The 18,575-nt window shown below is 47.1% G+C and overlaps 1 protein-coding gene across 6 annotated transcripts in view; it reads left to right on the top strand.

Annotated features, from left to right (window-relative positions):
* The window catches only part of PSPH (phosphoserine phosphatase), a 45,513-nt gene that overhangs the window by 13,598 nt on the left and 13,340 nt on the right, over nucleotides 1–18,575 (top strand). For 3 of the 6 annotated variants that reach the window (XM_033194545.1, XM_033194543.1, XM_033194544.1), the window contains exon 2: nucleotides 4,631–4,811. In XM_033194545.1, the coding sequence (XP_033050436.1) occupies nucleotides 4,631–4,811 (181 nt within the window). Of the gene's footprint in view, nucleotides 1–4,520; nucleotides 4,812–8,940; nucleotides 8,998–9,314; nucleotides 9,390–18,575 lie in introns of all 6 variants that reach the window. The other 3 variants (XM_033194547.1, XM_033194548.1, XM_033194549.1) reach the window with 3 other exon arrangements.

The raw sequence follows: 18,575 nt of genomic DNA, 5'->3' as shown, positions 1-18,575 counted from the left end.
GAGTCTCACTCTGTCACCCAGGCTGGAGTGCAGTGTCGTGATCTTAGCGCAGCCTAAGGCTCCTAGGCTCAAGTCATCCTCCCACCTCAGCTTCGCAAGTACTTGGGATTCGAGATGTGTGCCACCACGTCCAGGTAATTTTGTTTATTTTTGTACAGATTAGGTCTCAATATGTTGCCCAGGGTGGTCTTGAACTCCTGGGCTCAAGGGATCCTCCCATCCAGGCCTCCCAAAGTGCTAGGATTAGAAGCATGAGGCACCACACCCAGCCAGCTTAATCATGCAAGTTTCTCCTGAGTGTCTTCCTCAGGTGGAATTGCTGGGTCGTAGAAATTGCTTGTGTTCAATGTTTTTTGTTTGTTTGTTTTTTAGATGGAGTCTCACTCTGTCACCCAGGCTGGAGTGCAGTGGCGTGATCTTGGCTCACTGCAGCTCCGCCTCTTGGGTTCATGCCATTCTCCTGCCTCAGCCTCCGAGTAGCTGGGACTACAGGCACCTGCTACCACGCCCGGCTAATTTTTTTTTTTTTAATATTTTTAAGACGGGATTTCACCATGTTGGCCAGGATGGTCTCAATCTCCTGACTTCGTGATCCACCCACCTCGGCTTCCCAAAGTGCTGGGATTACAGGAGTGAGCCACTGCGCTCCACTGCTTGTGTTCAGTGTTACTGAATAACACCATATTGTTTCTGGAGGGCTTGTTTCAATTTACTATACTTTAGAAGGCTATTAGCACTGAATGACTTTTAAAAAGAGTACATGATTCTAACATAATTAGCCATTAGAAAATTTGTGGCTGGGCACGGTGACTCAATCCTATAATCCCAGCACTTTGGGAGGCTAAGGCGAGTGAATCACCTGAGGCCAGGGGTTCAAGACCAGCCTGTCTAACATGGTGAAACGCCATCTGTACTAAAAATACAAAAATTAGCCAGGCATGGTGGTGCATGCTTGTAATCCCACCTACTTGGGAGGCTGAGGCAGGAGAATCGCTTGAACCCGAGAGGCAGAGGTTGCAGTGAGCTGAGATCACGCTACTGCACTCCAGCCTGGGTGACAGAGCGAGACTCCATCTCAAAAAAAAAAACAAAAACTTGTTAGCTTACAAAAATGTGATCTATAGAAAATCTTTGAGAGCCGGGTAAAGTGGATCACGCTTGGACTTGAGCCCAGGAGTTGGAGACTAATGAGACCCAGTCTCTACTAAACATAAAAAAAAACAGCCTGGTATGGTGGCACACACCTGTGGTCCCACCTGCTCAGAAGGCTGAGGCAGGAGGATTGCTTGAGCCCAGGAGTTCGAAGCTTCAGTGAGCTGTGATCATGCCACTGCACTCCAGCCTAGGTGACAGTGAGACCCTGTCTCAAAAGAAAAAAAAAAGAAAACCTTTAGGAACAGTAGTATGACCTGTATTACTTTTGACTAACCAATTGTGATTAAAACTTTGCTAAATAATTTGCTAATATTTTTATTATACCTTCATTATGCTGTATTGTATTTGGTTCTCATGTGCTATTATTCCAGTAATTATGCTTTCATTATGCTGTATTGTATTTGGTTCACTTGTGCTGTTATTCCAGTAAGAAGAGCATTGAAGCTTTTTTTTTTTTTTTTTTTTTTTTTTTTGCTTTTTGTGTTTTTAGACTGGCTTTGTCACCCAGGCTAGAGTGCAGTGGTGTAATCTCGGTTCACTGCAACCTCTGCTCCTGGGTTCAAGTGATTCTTCTGCCTCAGCCTCCCCAGTAGCTGAGATTACAGGTGCCTGCCACCAGACCTGGCTACTTTTTGTATTTTTAGTAGAGATGGGGTTTCATCATGTTGGCCAGGCTGGTCTCGAACTCGTGACCTCAGGTGACCGTCCCGTCTCGGCCTCCCAAAGTGCTGGGATTACAGGCGTGAGCCACTGTGCCCAGCCTGATGAAGCATATTTTAATCTGTTTCACAGTTTTGCTTTGTCTGGCAAGATTACCTCCTAGTTGTTATATGTGACCACTCATTAGTGTCTTCTAGGCAACTATATATATTTTTAATGTGATGTGCTCTAGCAAAACAATGTCTACAATACAGCCATGTCATGCCCACAAGTATTAATACAGGTGTGAATGTGAGGTTGATTCCAGGACCATGAATAGGTGACAGATTTTAATTAATTAATTTTTCAGAGACAAGGGCTTGCTCTGTTACCCAAGGTGGAGAACAGTGGCATGATCATGGCATACTGTAACCTTGAAATCCTGAGCTCAAATGATCCTCCCGCCTCAGCCTCCCAAGTAGCTGGGACTGTAAGCATGCACCACCACACCCAGCCAGATTTTAGTAAATATAAATATTTTATCTGAAATTTTTAAGAATATTTAATATTTTAAGGAATATTTAATATTAAACATTTATGAAATATAAATAGCATAAGTTAACTCTTCTAGCCTTCCACATTTACTTACTTGAGTTTCTTTTCCCCTCAAAATAAATTCCCAGTTACCACTTACACTTAGATACAAACATCTGGTGTTTAACATTTTGTTTTATTATGCTTTTGTTTTTTGTGTGTTTTTTTTGAGATGGATTCTCACTCTGTTGCCCAGGCTGGAGTGCAGTGGTGTGGTCTCACCTCACTGCAACCTCCGCCTCCCAGGTTCAAGCGATTCACCTGCCTCAGCCTCCCAAGTAGCTGGGATTACAGGCAGGCGCCACCATGGCAGGCTAATTTTTATATTTTTAGTAGAGACAGGGTTTCAAATTGTTGGCCAGGCTGGTCTTGAACTCCTGACCTCAGGTGATCCACCCGCCTCGGCCTCCGAAAGTGCTGGGATTACAGGCGTGAGCCAGTGTGCCCAGCCTATTCCGCTTTTTAAAAAACTACAGCAGGCTGGGCATGGTGGCTCATGCCCGTAATCCCAGCACTTTGGGAGGCTGCAGTGGGCAGATCATTTGAGGTCAGGAGTTTGAGACCAGCCTGGCCAACATGGTGAAACCCAGTCTCTACTAAAAACACAAAAATTAGCTGGGCATGGTGGTGTGCGCTTGTAATCCCAGCTACTGGGGAGGTTGAGGCAGGAGACTTGCTTGAACCCAGGAGGCAGAGGTTGCAGTGAGCTGAGATCACACCACTGCACTCCAGCCTGGGAAACAGAGTGAGACTCAGCCTCAGGAAAAAAAAAAAATTGTGTTTTGGTGAGGAGGGTCCTGTAGCTAAGGGCAGAGATGCTGTGACCAAGTGTCCCACCCCAGGGATTGCATCCTCTGTGTGGGTAAGCAACGTAGAGTGAGCCTGGAGTGCAGACTGTCAGCCTTTGAGGTTTCAGGTTGTGTTTTAGAGTGGACCTCGATGCCCAGCTCTAGCCAGCTAACTCTAGTGGTAAATGTTTGGGGAAACACCCATTATTTGTTGTAGTTAACATACAAGGAGCTGGGCAAGTGACACATGGAATTTATATATATATTTTTAAACAAGTCTTACTCTGTTGCTCAGGCTGTAGTGCAGTGGCACGATCGTGGCTCACTGCAACCTCCTTCCCCGGGGTCAAGCAGTTCTCTGCCTCAGCCTCTCAAGTAGCTGGGACTACAGGCATGCACCACCATGCCCCGCTAATTTTGTGTTTTTGCTTGAGATGGAGTTTTGCCATGCTGGCCAGGCTGGTCTCGAACGCCTGACCTCAGATGATCTGCTTGCCGCAGCCTGCAAAAGTGCTGGGATTACAGGCTTGAGCCACCCAGCCTGGCCAGAAAAATTTTAAAAAGAAATAGGCCAGGCGCGGTAGCTCACACCTGTAATCCCAAGACTTTGGGAGGCTGAGGAGGGAGGATCGCTTGAGCCCAGGAATGGGAGCCCCCCCCACTCTATTTAAAAACATAAATAAAAATTAAAAATAAAATAAAAACAAGGTGCAAAGACTCATTTTGTTACTCATGGTTGCATTTTAATTGAGAATATAAGTAGTCTTGGCTGGGCGTGGTGGCTCACGCCTGTAATCCCAACACTTTGGGAGGCCGAGGTGGGCGGATCACGAGGTCATCTTGGCTAACACGGTGAAACCCCGTCTCTACTAAAAATACAAAAAAATTAGCTGGGTGTGGTGGCGGGCACCTGTAGTCCCAGCTACTTGGGAGGCTGAGGCAGGAGAATGCCGTGAACCCGGGAGGCGGAGCTTGCAGTAAACTGAGATCGTGCCACTGCATTCCAGCCCAGGCGACCGAGAGAGACTCCATTTCAAAAAAAAAAGAAGAAAGAATATAAGTAGTCTTTGAAGTTCTTTTGGGACCTACAGTGCTGCAAGCGCATAATGCCAAACGTGGATTTCAAAAGAGGCTCCCCGACGGGGTTTTATTAATTGCAAAATCAGTGCAGCGGTCCCTTGCTTCCCTCACCTACCCTTATCCTAAGTGGTAGTGGCGGCAGCGCGGAGCAGCTGCTGAAGGTCCAGGAGCTTTTTTGTTCCTCTGCAAAGCGGAGGTGCCACAGGGCGCGGCTTTGCGGAAAAGCAAAAGCTCACTCCGCACCGTGCACCTCCCGGACTACAGGCACTGAGCCCCGGAGGAGGAGAGGGCTGGTTCGGGGAGCCCCTCCCCTGGGGCGGGGCCAAAGCGTCCTTCCAGCCCGGTTTTGCAGAACAGAGATCTGGTGTCTCCAGTTTACAGAAGCACTTGCAGAACTCATCAGAAGCCACCCCGCTTATCAGCAGATTTCAAGAGAGCGTTCAGTGGAGGCCCTGAGTGTGCACAGTTCACCTACCTGGGAACTGCTTGCCTGAGCGTTGGAGCCGGCGCTGGCCCCCTGCAGCCGAAAGGAGCCCCGGAGGCCCAGGACATAGCGTGAGTCCTGGCTTGTGCCTTCCCTGCACCCAACTTTCTGATTTTGCCGACTTTCCTTTTCCTTTTCCAGGCTTCCTCTCTGAGTCTACATTTCTTCTTAATCGCGTAGGCAGATCATTTCCTAGAATCTTCAGGCTTGCTTTTCATTGATTTATGTTTTGGGTAACTTCACTTGCCTAATCTTACAGCAGCCGCATGTTGCCAAACGGCATGAATCAATGATGCAATCCCTTGCACACAGGAGCACCTCAGTGCAAGATTGGGGCAATCCCCAAACAGAGTTGAAGTGTCTGAGTTTGTCTTCTTTCCCATTAGAATTAGAATTTTAAAATAAGTACTTACCGGATACATTGTTATAATGATACAACGTCAAGTTGGGAATTAAATAAATCATGCCTTCATTCATTAAATATATTTACTATATTTTCTTTTCTTTTTTAATTTTTTTTTTTTTTTGACAGAGTCTCATTCTGTTGCCCAGGCTGGAGTGCAGTGGCGTGATCTCGGCTCACTCCAACCTCCGCCTACAGGGTTCAAAGGATTCTCCTGCCTCAGCCTCCCGAGTAGATGGGTGTGCGCCACTATGCCCAACTAATTTTTAAATTTTTGTATTTTTAGTAGAGACAGGGTTTCACCATGTTAGCCAGGCTGGTCTCAAACTCCTGGCCTCAAGCGATCCACCCGCCTCTGCCTCCCAAAGAGCTGGGATTACAAGCATGACCACTGTACCCGGCCACTATATTTTCTTTATGTATGATTTGCATATTATTACTTTTTAAATATTTGATTGACTGATATTGGAATGAGGATCAGGGAAGAAAATAATAAAATCCAAGATTTCTGTATTACAGTGCCAGGTAGGTTTTCAATATCATGACCATAGCCTTGTCATTTTTATGTTGGTGAAACAAAGTAGTCAGGACTTTTAAAATGTTCAAATGATTTAATATATGCCTTCCTTTCCTTCCTTCTTTTCTTTTCTTTTTTTTTTTTAAGAGACAGGGTCTCACTTGGTCACCCAGGCTAGAGTGCAGTGGTACAATCATAGCTCATTGGAATCTCAAACTCCTGAGCTCAAGTGATCCTCCTGCCTCAGCCTCCCAAGTAGCTGGGACTACAAGTATGCACCACCATGTCTGGCTCATTTATTTTATTTTTTGTAGAGGTGGCGTTTCACTATGTTGCCCAGGCTGATCTGGAATTCTTGGGCTCAGGCGATCCTCCCTCCTCAGCCTCCCAAAGTGCTGGGATTATAGGTGTGAGTCCCCATGCCCACCCTTTTTTTTTTCTTTTTTCTTTTTTGAAACGGAGTCTTGCTCTGTTGCCCAGGCTAGAGTGCAGTGGTGAGATCTTGACTCACTGCAAGCTCTGCCTCCTGGGTTCATGCCATTCTCCTGCCTCAGCCTCCCGAGTAGCTGGGACTACAGGTGCCTGGTACCACGCCCGACTAATTTTTTTTTGTATTTTTAGTAGAGACGGGGTTTCACCATGTTAGTCAGGATGGTCCCGATCTCCTGACCTTGTGAAAAGCCCATCTTGGCCTCCCAAATGGTGCTGGGATTACAGGCGTGAGCCACCACGCCCGGCCTTTTTTATTTTTTAGAAAATCCTAGCCAGGCGCGGTGGCTCTAGCCTGTAATCCCAGCACTTTGGGAGGCCGAGATGGGCGGATCACAAGGTCAGGAGATCGAGACCATCCTGGCGAACACAGTGAAACCCCGTCTCTACTAAAAATACAAAAAACTAGCCAGGCGAGGTGGCGGGCGCCTGTAGTCCCAGCTACTTGAGAGGCTGAGGCAGGAGAATGGCGGGAACCCGGGAGGCGGAGCTTGCAGTGAGCTGAGATCTGGCCACTGCACTCCAGCCTGGGCAACAGAGCAAGACTCCGCCTCAAAAAAAAAAAAAAAAAAAAAAATCCTTGGACTAGGGTTAAAGGGATCCTCAAGGTTGCCTAGACCAGCCTCCCATGAGAGACTTTTTTAAAACCAGTGTTTTATTGATATATAATTAAATGCAATAAAATGCACTCTTTAAGTGCACATTTTGATGAATTTTGACAAATTTATTCATGCTTGTAATTATCACCACAATAACATGTCCATCACCCATAAGTTTCCTAGGGCCTCTTTCCAGTCAGCCCCTTGTCCCAACTCCTAGCCCTACTGATCTGATCTTTGTCATTATAGCATTTGTATTTTCTAGTGTTTCTTCTTTTTTTTTTTTTTTGAGACCAATTCTCGCTCTGTCACCCAGGCTGGAGTGCAATGGTGCAATCTCAGCTCTCTGCAACCTCTGCCTCCTGGGTTCAAGAGATCCTCCTGCCTCAACCTCCGGAGTAGCTGGGACTACAGGCGCCCACCAGCACGCCTGGATAATTTTTTTGTATTTTTAGTAAAGACGGGGTTTCACCATATTGGCCAGGCTGGTCTCAAACTCCTGACCTCGTGATCCACCCACCTTGGCCTCCCAAAGTGCTGGGATTACAGGCATGAGCCACCGTGCCCAGCCTCTAGTGTTTCATATAACTGAAACCATACACTATGTGCTCTTGTGTCTGGCTCCTTTCCATCAGTATAATTATTTATTTATTTATTTATTTTGAGACAGAATTTCGCTCTTGTTACCCAGGCTAGAGTGCAGTGGCCCGATCTCAGCTCACTGCAACCTCCGCCTTCAGGGTTCAAGCAGTTGTCCTGCCTCAGTCTCCCTAGTAGCTGGGATTACCAGCATGGTGGCCCAGCTAATTTTGTATTTTTAGTAGAGACAGCATTTCACCATGTTGGTCAGGCTGGTTTCAAACTTTTGACATCAGGTGATCCGCCCACCTTGGCCTCCCAAAGTGCTGGGATTACAGGCATGAGTCACCGTGCCCGGCCTTGCTGGGTCTTATGGTAAGTATATGTTTATAAGAACTGCAGGCCCAGTGTGGTGGTTCACAGCTGTCATCTCAACACTTTGGGAGGCCGATGTGGGAGGATCCCTTGAGGCCATGGGTTCAAGGTCAGCCTGGGCAACATAGCGAGACCCTGTTTCTACAAAAAATGAAAATTATCTGGGCATGGTGGTGTGCATCTGTAGTCCCTGCTACTCGGGAGGCTGAGGCAGGATAATTGCTTAAGCCCAGGAGTTCTAGGATGCAGTAAGCTATGATTGCTTGGCTGTATTCCAGCCTGGGCAATAGAGCAAGACCCTATCTCAGAGACACACAACACACACACACACACATATACACACACACACCCCTGTTGTCTTTGCTCCCTTGTAATTGGGCAGCAGATCCTTTCTCTGATTCATCTTGGAAGGCTGTTGTCTCTGTCCCCTCATTATATTTATTTATTGTTTGTTTATTTATTTATTTATTTTGAGATGGAGTCTCGCTCTATCACCCAGGCTAGAGTGCAGAGGCACGATCTTGGCTCTCTGCAAACTCTGCTTCCGGGGTTTATTAAGCAGTTCTCCTGCCTCAGCCTCTCGAGTAGCTGGGACCACAGGCATGTGCCACCATACCTGGCTAATTTTTTTTTTTTTTTTTGAGACAGAGTCTCTTAGGCTGGAGTGAAATGGTATGATCTTGGCTCACTGCAGCCTCTGAACCCGCTGGGTTCAAGCAATTCTCCTGCCTCAGCCTTTCAAATAGCTGGGATTACAGGCACACACTGTTACCAGCAGGCTAATTTTGTATTTTTAGTAGAGATGGGGTTTTACCATGTTGGCCAGGCTGGTCTCGAACTCCTGACCTCAAGTGGCCCGTCTGCCTTGGCCTCCCAAAGTACTGGGATTACAGGCGTCAGCCACTGCACCCGCCCAAGTCTGCTTCTTTGTCTATGCATTTAGTTCTCCCAAGAGATTCTCTTTCCCTCTCCCTTGCCTTTGTACCCTGCTAATCAGGTATATGTGATTTCCTGTCAGACCTGAACCTTGCAGAATTGAAGCCATAGAAAAGAGTATGTTGACTCTACAGTGATTAAAGGGGGTAGGAGTAAAGCATTTCGCAGAGGAAGCAGTCTTAGGAAATTTTGCCTCTGACCCGTTTTTGTGCCAGTCGTACCAGGAGAGAGTGAAGCCAGTCTCCCTCTTTCCTGTTTTGTGTGTGGACTACGATGTTCATTTCCTCATTCTCTCGTTCTAGGCTCTTGCTCTTGCAGAATCCACAGGTCTTTCTTGAAGAAATCTGTAGTCAGAACTTTGTTCTGCATTTTTTTTTTTTTTTTTTTTTTTTTTGAGACGGAGTCTCGCTCTGTCGCCCAGGCTGGAGTGCAGTGGCCAGATCTCAGCTCACTGCAAGCTCCGCCTCCCGGGTTTACGCCATTCTCCTGTCTCAGCCTCCCGAGTAGCTGGGACTACAGGCGCCCGCCACCTCGCCCGGCTAGTTTTTTGTATTTTTTAGTAGAGACGGGGTTTCACCGTGTTAGCCAGGATGGTCTCGATCTCCTGACCTCATGATCCGCCCGTCTCGGCCTCCCAAAGTGCTGGGATTACAGGCTTGAGCCACCGCGCCCGGCCTGTTCTGCATTTTTATCTAGGGAAGGAATAGGAAGAGAAGAGTGTGGTCTACTAGAAATCTAGCACTGGAGACACGTGAGTCCGATTTGCCTTTTCTTGGTTTTGTTTTTTTGCTGTCATTGTAATGTTTTTTATGCATTGAACTGTTAAATGTTTGTCTATCTGCTAGCAGTTCACTCTTTTTTGAGACAGAGTCTTGCTCTGTCACCTGGGCTGGAGTAGTACAGTGGCGCAATCTTGGCTGACTGCAACCTCCACCTCCTGGGTTCAAGTGATTCTCCTGTCTCAGCCTCCTGAGTACCTGGGATTACAGGTGCAGGCCACCACACCTGGCTAATTTTTGTATGGTTAATAGAGACAGGGTTTTGCCATGTTGGCCAGGCTGGTCTTGAACTCCTGACCTCAGGTCATCCACCCGCCTCGGCCTCCCAAAGTGCTGGATTACTCCTGACCTGAATTTTAAAAATTGATGTCAACTATGTGGCATGCAGAAGATCTCAGCTTCCCAGAATAGCTGGTTATATTATATATCATTTCAACTTTTATTTTATTTATTTATTTATTTTTATTTTTTATTTTTTTTGAGACGGAGTTTCGCTCTGTCGCCCAGGCTGGACTGCAGTGGCTGGATCTCAGCTCACTGCAAAGCTCTGCCTCCCGGGTTTACGCCATTCTCCTGCCTCAGCCTCCCGAGTAGCTGGGACTACAGGCGCCCGCCACCTCGCCTGGCTAGTTTTTTGTATTTTTTTTAGTAGAGACGGGGTTTCACCGTGTTAGCCAGGATGGTCTCGATCTCCTGACTTCGTGATCCACCCGTCTTGGCCTCCCAAAGGGCTGGGATTACAGGCTTGAGCCACCGCACCCGGCTGGGTCAACTTTTATTTTAGCTTCAAGGAGTACACGTGCAGGTTTGTTACATGGGTATATCACATGATGCTGAGGTTTGGGGTATGATTGATCCCCTCACCCAGGGTTTGAGCACGGTACCCAGTAGGTAGTTTCTCAATCCATGCCCTCCTTCCCCTGCCTTCTTGTAGTCCTCAGTATCCTTTTTTTGTTTGTTTTTTTGTTTTTACACAGTCTCGCTCTGTCGCTCAGACTGGAGCACAATGGTGTGATCTTGGCTCACTGCAACCTCCACCTCCCGGGGTCAAGTGATTCTCCTGCCTCAGCCTCCTGAGTAGCTGGGATTACAGGTGCCCACCACCATGCCTGGCTAATTTTTGTATATTTAGTAGGGACAGGGTTTCACCATGTTGGCCAGGCTGGTCTCGAACTCCTGATCTCAAATGAGTTGCCCGCCTCGGCCTCCCAAAGTGCTGGGATTACAGGTGTGAGCCACTGCACCTGGCCATTACTGTGTTTTTCCCGTCTTTGTATCCACATGTACCCAGTTTAGCTCCCACTTATAAGTGAGAACATGTGGTATTTGGTTTTCTGTTCCTGCGCTAATTCACTTAGGATAACGGCCTCCAGCTGTATCCATGTTGCAGCAAAGGACATGATGTCATTCTTTTTTATGGCTGTGCTGGCTTTTTTTTTTTTTTTAATCGTAAAACATAGCATAAGGCTGGGCATGGTGGCTCACACCTGTAATCCCCACACTTTAGGAGGCCGAGGTGAGCAGATCACCTGAGGTCAGGAGTTCGAGACTAGCCTGTCCAACATGGTGAAACCCCGTCTGTACCAAAAATGCAAAAATTACCTGGGTGTGGTGGCACACGCTTCTGATCCCAGCTATTCGGGAGGCTGAGGCAAGAGAATCACTTGAACCCGGGAGGCAGAGAGTGCAGTGAACCGAAATCATACCACTGCACTCCAGCCTGGGTGACAGAGCAAGACTCCCTCTCTAAACAAAAGATAAAATAAAATATAGTATAAGTGCATGTGCTGGGGATCCCAGCCCTTGTTACAGGGAACCTGTTTGACTCTCCTCTGATTCAGAAGCTTTTCAGAATCTACTGTGTACTCTTTTTTTTTTTGAGATGGAGTCTCGCTCTGTCGCCCAGGCTGGAGTGCAATGTGGCACAATCTTGGCTCATTGCAACCTCTGCCTCCCAGGTTCAAGCAATTCTCCTGCCTTAGCCTCCCCAGTAGCTGGAATTACACGCACGTGCCACTATGCCCGGCTATACTGTGTACTCTTTCAATGCCCCGGAACCTGAACAAATTTACCCCTACTACCAAAGCAAATAAGCTTGGTTCTCGCAATTGTGTGTGACCTTCACAACCTCTGTACCGGCTTTTATTTTTTCTTACACAGATGAAGGTAAGACGTCAGTCCTAACAAGGTGAAGGAAGTAAGGTGATCTTAGAAGCCTGTTGAAAGATACAGAGATTGAGAAGTTGGGAAAGCGTTTGTTTGGGCGAGGAGCTTTTTTCCTCTTATCCAAAATCAGGCCTCCAAAGCCTGGTCCTGCAGGAAAGGTTGCTTTTGTACTTTGGAACTAGGGGCAAGAAGGCCTTGTCAGCAGTGACTTTTTTGTTTTGTTTTGTTTTTGAATCAGTTGGTCCTTTGCTTGCCCCAGATGAACTAGCTGGGGCCAGCCAGGCAGAAGTTCTGTTCTGAGCTGCAGAAGGCAGTGGTCCGGATGGGACCTGGGAGCCGCTGTGTCTGAGAATCTGAGAATAGACCTTCCCAACGGGATGTCTTCTACCCCTGGCCCTGCCCTCTCCCTCCCTGTTAGAGCCAAATATGAAGAATCCAGAGTCTGTTCTCCGGCAATGATTTTTCTGTGTGTGGAATTCTAATGTAAACAATTTACTTTGAAGCAACTGACATTACTCAGCAGATTTTTTTGCCCTATAGCCACGAGAATTTTAAATACACATGGATTGCGAGTCACTCCTGGTGGAGACAATGAAAAGAGGAGGAAATTGGCCAGTCGTGGTGGCTCACACCTGTCATCCTAGCACTTTGGGAGGCTGAGGCAGGTGGATCACTTGAGGTCAGGAGTTTGAGACCAACCTGGCCAACATGGTGAAACCCTGTCTCTACTAAAAATACAAAAGAATTAGCCAGGCATGGTGGCAGGCACCTGTAATCCCAGCTACTCAGGAGGCAGGAGAATCGCTTGAACCCGAGAGGCGGAGGTTGCAGTGAGCCGAGATCACATCACTGCACTCCAGCCTGGGCAACAGAGTGAGACCCCATCTCAAAAAAAGTAAAAATAAAAATAAAGGAGGAAATCAGAAGTGTACAGGGAGATACAGCGTTTTCCAGAGCAGGATGGGAAGAGCTAAAAGGAGCTGTGGCCAAGTTTGCTCTGCTGCTCAATCAAGCAGGGAGGGAGTTGATACTCTTGTAATCCAAAAGGTAAAGCCATCTCCCCTGGCCTGACCATTTCAGGGGCAGAGTTAAGGTCCTAAAATCCAGCTCGCTCTCCTAGCGAGGGTGTAGAAAAAGAATCAGCCTTCCAAGTAAATTCAATGTAAAGTGTGTCTCTAACGTTCTATTTTGGCCAGCACTGTGGCTCATGCTTATAATCCCAGCACTTTGGGAGCCAGGATGGGAGGATCGTTTGAGGCCAGGAATTCAAGACCAGCCTGGGTAACATAGTGAGACCTCATCTCTACAAAAATATTAATAATAATAACATAGCTGGGTGTGGTGGTGTGTGCCTGTAGTCTCTGCTACTCGGGAGGCTGAGGCGGGAGGATCACTTCAGCCCAGGAGGTTGAGGCTGCAGTGAGCTATGATTATACCATTGGCACTCCAGTGTGGGCGACAGAATGAGACTTTGTCTTGAAAAAAAGCCAAAAATATTCTGTTTTCTCCTTGGACCACATTACAACCCAGGAGGCAGGTGTCAACAATTCTGAGCCGTAAATCAGGCCTAGTGGTCAGCTGGGGATGTGTAAATCAGTTCTCACTTTTAGTGGAGGAAATGTACATTTCCTTTCAAACTCAAGGCTGATGGTCTTGCTTTTTTTTTTGAGACAGGGTCTCACTCTGTCACCCAGCTGGAGTGCTGTGGCCTGATCTCGGCTCACTGCACCCTTGAACTCCTGGGCTCAAACCATCCTCCCGCCTCAGGCTCTTGAGTATCTGGGACCACAGGCGTGCACCACCATGCCCCACCAATTTTTCTTTTCTTTTTTTTTTTTTTAAGAGAAGGAATCTTGCTATGTTTTCAAGAACTGATCTCAAACTCCTGGGCTCAAATGATCCTGCTGGGATTATTATAAGTGTGAGCCACTGCGCCCAGCCAATCTCATTAAAGTGTCATTGGTTGGAAAGAGGTTCAAGTACCTGGTTTGCCTTTTTTTTTTTTGCAGATGGAGTCTTGCTCTTGTCGTCCAGGCTAGAGTGCAGTGGTGGGATCTCAGCTCACTGCAACCTCCGCCTCCCGGGTTCAAGCGATTCTCCTGCCTTGGCCTCCTAAGTAGCTGGAATTAGAGACGCCCAACTAATTTTTGTACTTTTAGTAGAGACGGAGTTTCACCATGTTGGCCAGGCTGGTCTCAAACTTCTGACCTCATGATTCACCCGCCTTGGCCTCCCAAAGTGCTGGGATTACAGGTGTGAGCCACCGCTCCTGGCCAAAGTCACTGGTTTTTCAAACATGACCAGTGATTATTTTTCTGATCATTTCGACAAGACTGGAAGCCTCTTGAGGATGGCGCCCATGCATTATGCATTCCTCTTTGGGTCTTGTGTCAGGGTGTCACGGTTCCTGGGGACTGGCTTTGAGGTTCTGGTGCCTGTCAGTCGTTCTCAGGAGCATTGCCCATTCTTAGTTATGGTGTGTTGCCTCATGCATCTTCTTTTTTTTTTTTTTTTTTGGAGACAGAGTTTCACTCTTGTTGCCCAGGCTGGAGTGCGATAGCGCAAGCTCGGCTCACCGCAATCTCTGCCTCCCAGATTCAAGCGATTCTCTTGCCTCAGCCTCCTGAGTAGCTGGGATGATAGGCATGTGGTACCACATCCGGCTAATTTTGTATTTTTAGTAGAGACGGGGTTTCTCCCTGTTGGTCAGGCTGGTCTTGAACTCTCGACCTGAGGTGATCCACCCAGCTCAGCCTCCCTAAGTGCTGGGATTATAGGCATGAGCCACAGCGCCCGGCCTTCTCATGTGCCTTCTTAAAAAGTCCTTTAGCTTGTCCCATTTATTTTAGCTCCTCTTAAACCATTTGTCTGTTTCTGGCTTCCTCTTCACTCACCTATGGTTCATTCTCCATTCTTAGTGGAATTGTGCTACAGTAAGTGCTGCTTCTCTGCTGATAGACCTGCTGACTTCAAGGTCTTTCCAGCGACCCTGCCTGGTCATGTAGTATGAATTAGCTTGATTCCTGCTGGACCAAAGCCAAATGACTGGTTTCTTTTTATTTTTTATCTTTTTTTTTTATAGAGACAGGGTTTCACCATGTTGCCCAGGCTGGTCTCAAACTCCTAGCCTTAAGCAATCCACCTGTCTTGGCCTCCCAAAGTCCTGGGATTACAGGTGTCAGCCACCATGCTGGCCCTTGTTGAGTTTTTTTTTGAAATGGAGTCTCAGTCTGTCACCAGGCTGCAGTGCAGTGCAGTGGTGCAGTGGTGCAATCTCGGCTCAATGCAGTCTCCACCTCTCTACCTCCCAGGTTCAAGAGATTCTCCTGTATTCAAGCGATTCTCCCGCCTCTGCTTCCCAAGTAGCTTGGATTACAGGTGCCTGCCACCATGGCTGGCTAATTTTTGTATTTTTAGTGGAGATGGGGTTTCACCATGTTGGCCAGGCTGGTCTCGAACTCCTGACCTCAAGTGATCCTCCTGCCTCGGCCTCCCAAAGTGCTGGGCTTACAAGTGTGAGCCACTGCAGCCGACCCCTTGTTCAGTTTTTAATAACTGCTTAGGTTCCACTCTATTTAATTCATAAAATATTTAATTCATGAAATATTTAACACCTATTGAGTGCTGGTGCAGTGATAGAAGATAATTCAACTGGAGTGATTGACTGATTTTCTGGGTTGATGGGGAGGAAATAATGTGGTATAGGGGAGGCCACTTGATCTGCACCATGAAGAAGTAGGACTTCCTTCATGACATGGGGGATATGGTGATTCCAGGCAGAGGAGCAACATTTGAAAGGGTGTAGAGGAATCAAAACACATGACATAGGCCAGGTGCAGTGGCTCATGCCTATAATCCCAGCACTTTGGGAGGCCAAGACAGGCAGATCGCCTGAGGTCAGGAGTTCAAGACCAGCTTGGGCAACATGGTGAAACCCTGTCTCTACTCAAAATACAAAAATTAGCTGGATATGGTGGCACGCACCTGTAGTCTCAACTACTCGGGATGCTGAGGGAGGATAATTGCTTGAACCTGGGAGGGGGAAGTTGCAGTGAGCCGAGATTGTGCCACTGCACTATACTCCAGCCTGCGTGACAGAGCAAGACTCCATCTCAAAAAAAAAAAAAAAAAAGTCCTTAGTATTCCTTGAGCCATAAATTGTGTGTTTGACCAGGTGCGGTTGCTCACGCCTGTAGTCCCAGCACTTTGGGAGGCCGAGTCTCATGGATCATTTTAGCCCAAAAGTTTGAGACCACCCTGGGCAACATGGCAAAACACCATCTCTACTAAAAATACAAAAAATTAGCCAGGCATCGTGCCTGTCTGTAGTCCCTAATGCTCAGGAGGCTGAAGTAGGAGAATTGCTTGAGCCAGGGAGGCAGAGGTTGCAGTGAGCTGAGATTGCACCACTGCACTCCAGCCTTGGTGACAGAGTGAGGCCCTAACTCAAAATAAAAAAAAGTGTGTATGTGTGTGTGCGTGCGTGTGAATAATGTGTGTGTGTGTATGTGTATTTGTGGGGAATGAGATTGGTAAAATACATAGGCATGGGAGCCAGATCATGAGGACATAAAGTGTGTAATAAAGATATTATGTTAATGGCTGGGTGCAGTGGCTCTGGTAGGGTACAGTGGCTCACGCCTATAATCCCAGCTCTTTGGGAGGCTGAGGCAGGAGGATCATTTGAGGTCAGGAGTTCGAGACCAGACTGGCCAACATGGTAAAACCCCATCTCTACTAAATATACAAAAATTAACTGGGCGTGGTAGCATGTGCCTATAATCCCAGCTACTTGGGAGGCTGAGGCAGGAGAATCACTTAAACCTGGGAGGCAGAGGTTGCAGTGAGTCAAGATTGTGCCACTGCACTGCAGCCTGGGTGACAGAGCGAGACTCCTTCTCAAAAAAAAGAAAAAAAGGTTTATTAATAGACACTGAAATTTGAATTTCATTTTTACTTATTATTATTACTTTTGAGACAGGGTCTCATCTCACTCTGTCACCTAGGCTAGAGTGCAATTTCATGGTCGTAGCTCACTGCAGCCTCAAACCCCTGTGCTCAAGCAATCCTTCTGCCTCACCCTCCTGAGTAGCTAGGTCTATAGGCGCATGCCACTACACCTGGCTAATTATAAAAATACTTTTGTAGAGATGGAGTCTTGGTATGTTGCCCAGATAGGTGTTGAACTCCTGGCTTCAAGTAATCCTCCCACCTCAGCCTCCCACAGTGCTAGGATTACAGGCGTGAGCCACTGCAGCCAGCCTGAAATTTGAATTTCATTAGTTTTTACGTGTCAAAAAATATTCTTCTTCTTTTGGTTTTTTTTTTCAACTGTTTAAAATGTAAAAATCAGCTGGGCATGGTGGCTCACAGCTGTAGTCCCAGCTAATCAAGAGGCCAAGATGGAAGGATCACTTGAGCCCAGGAGTTTGAGGCTGCAGTGAGCTATGATGGCACCACTGCACTCCAGCCTGGGTGGCAGAATGAGATCCTGTCTCAAAAAAAGTAAAGTAAAATAAAATGTAAAAATCATTCTTACTTGTGAGCCATACAAAACCAGGTGGCAGGGTGGATTTGGCCTGCAAGCCATAGTTTGCTGACCCCTGACTTAAAAGATTTTTTTCCCCAGGTCAACTTTAAATGGCATTATTCTGCCAACTGCATTGGTTGGAAATCATTTGAGCAGTGGGTTGGTCAGCTGCTTTGAGTCTGTTTTTAACCACAGTCTTTTCTAAATATAGATTACTTACATCATCTGTGTAGCCTTCTATTTGACATATTAGTCTCTGATGGGAGGCTGGTCTAGGCAATCTTGAGGATCCCTTTCGCCCTAAGTCTAGTCCAAAGATTTTATAAAAAATAAAGGCCAGGCATGGGGGTTCATGCCTGTAATCCCAGCACTTTGGGAGACCTAGGTGGGAGGATTGCTTGAGTCCAGGAGTTGAAGACCAGTCTGGGCAACATAGCAAGACCCTCATCTCTTCAAAAAAAAAATTTTTAAATTAGCTAGGCATAGTGGTGTGCACCTGTAGTCCTAGCTACTTGGGAGGCTGAGGCAGGAGGATCGCTTGAGCCCTGGAGTTGGAGGCTGCAGTGAGCCATGATTGTACCACTGCACTCCAGTCTGGGTGACAGAGTGAGAACTTGTCTCAAAAAATAAATAAATAAATAAAAATTCGTTTTGACTCTCTGTCCTCTGCAGCTTGTACAGCAGTATGCTTCCCACAGTTTCTTCCTGTACCTTCACCATTTTCCCCTTCTCTTTCCCAGACTCAAGTCAGGACGTAAAGGTGGTGGTCCTGCAGGCTCTGTCCTTAGAACTCTTCTCTTCTCCCTCTTTCTATTCTCCCTGGACTTTATTTTTATGATTTTTTATTTTCTTGAGACAGGGTCTTACTCTGTGGCCCCATCCTGGTGCAGTGGTGTGATCTTGGCTCACTGCAATCTCCACCTCCCAGGTTTAAGAGATTCTCCTGCCTCAGCCTCCTGAGTAGCTGGGACTACAGGTGCACGCCATCCTGCCCGGCTAATTTTTATTTTTTTTAGTACAGCTGGGGTTTTGCCATGTTGGCCAGGCTGGTCTTGAACTCCTGGCCTCACGTGATCCTCCCGCCTCAGCCTCCCAGAGTGCTGGGATTACAAGTATGAGCCACTATGCCCAGCCTCTCCCTGGACTTTAATCAGACCACGTCTTCAACTAGCACCTCTACATTGGCAATGTTATGTATGTTAAGCTGTTATATTTAGCTCTGATCTTTCTTCTGAGGCTTAAAGCCTTTCCCAGTATCTGGAAGTTAAAGTCTAAACTCCTTAGCCTGGCCCTAGCACCCTCTTAGTCTGAACTCCTAAACAAGCCACGGGATAGCTTCCAGCAGGTCATCTGCTTCCTCCTCCTTGTCTTTGCTCATGCTCCTCCCTCTGCCATCACAAGCCTCTCCCCTTGTCTCTACCTCCCTTCCTCTCCTCCCAGCACTTGCCAAATCGATGCCCTG

Source organism: Trachypithecus francoisi, unplaced genomic scaffold, assembly GCF_009764315.1.
Source record: "Trachypithecus francoisi isolate TF-2019V2 unplaced genomic scaffold, Tfra_2.0 Lachesis_group4, whole genome shotgun sequence".
NCBI lineage: Eukaryota > Metazoa > Chordata > Mammalia > Primates > Cercopithecidae > Trachypithecus > Trachypithecus francoisi.
The sequence above is the reverse complement of the archived record's forward strand: the minus strand, read 5'-3'. Positions and strand labels throughout refer to the sequence as shown.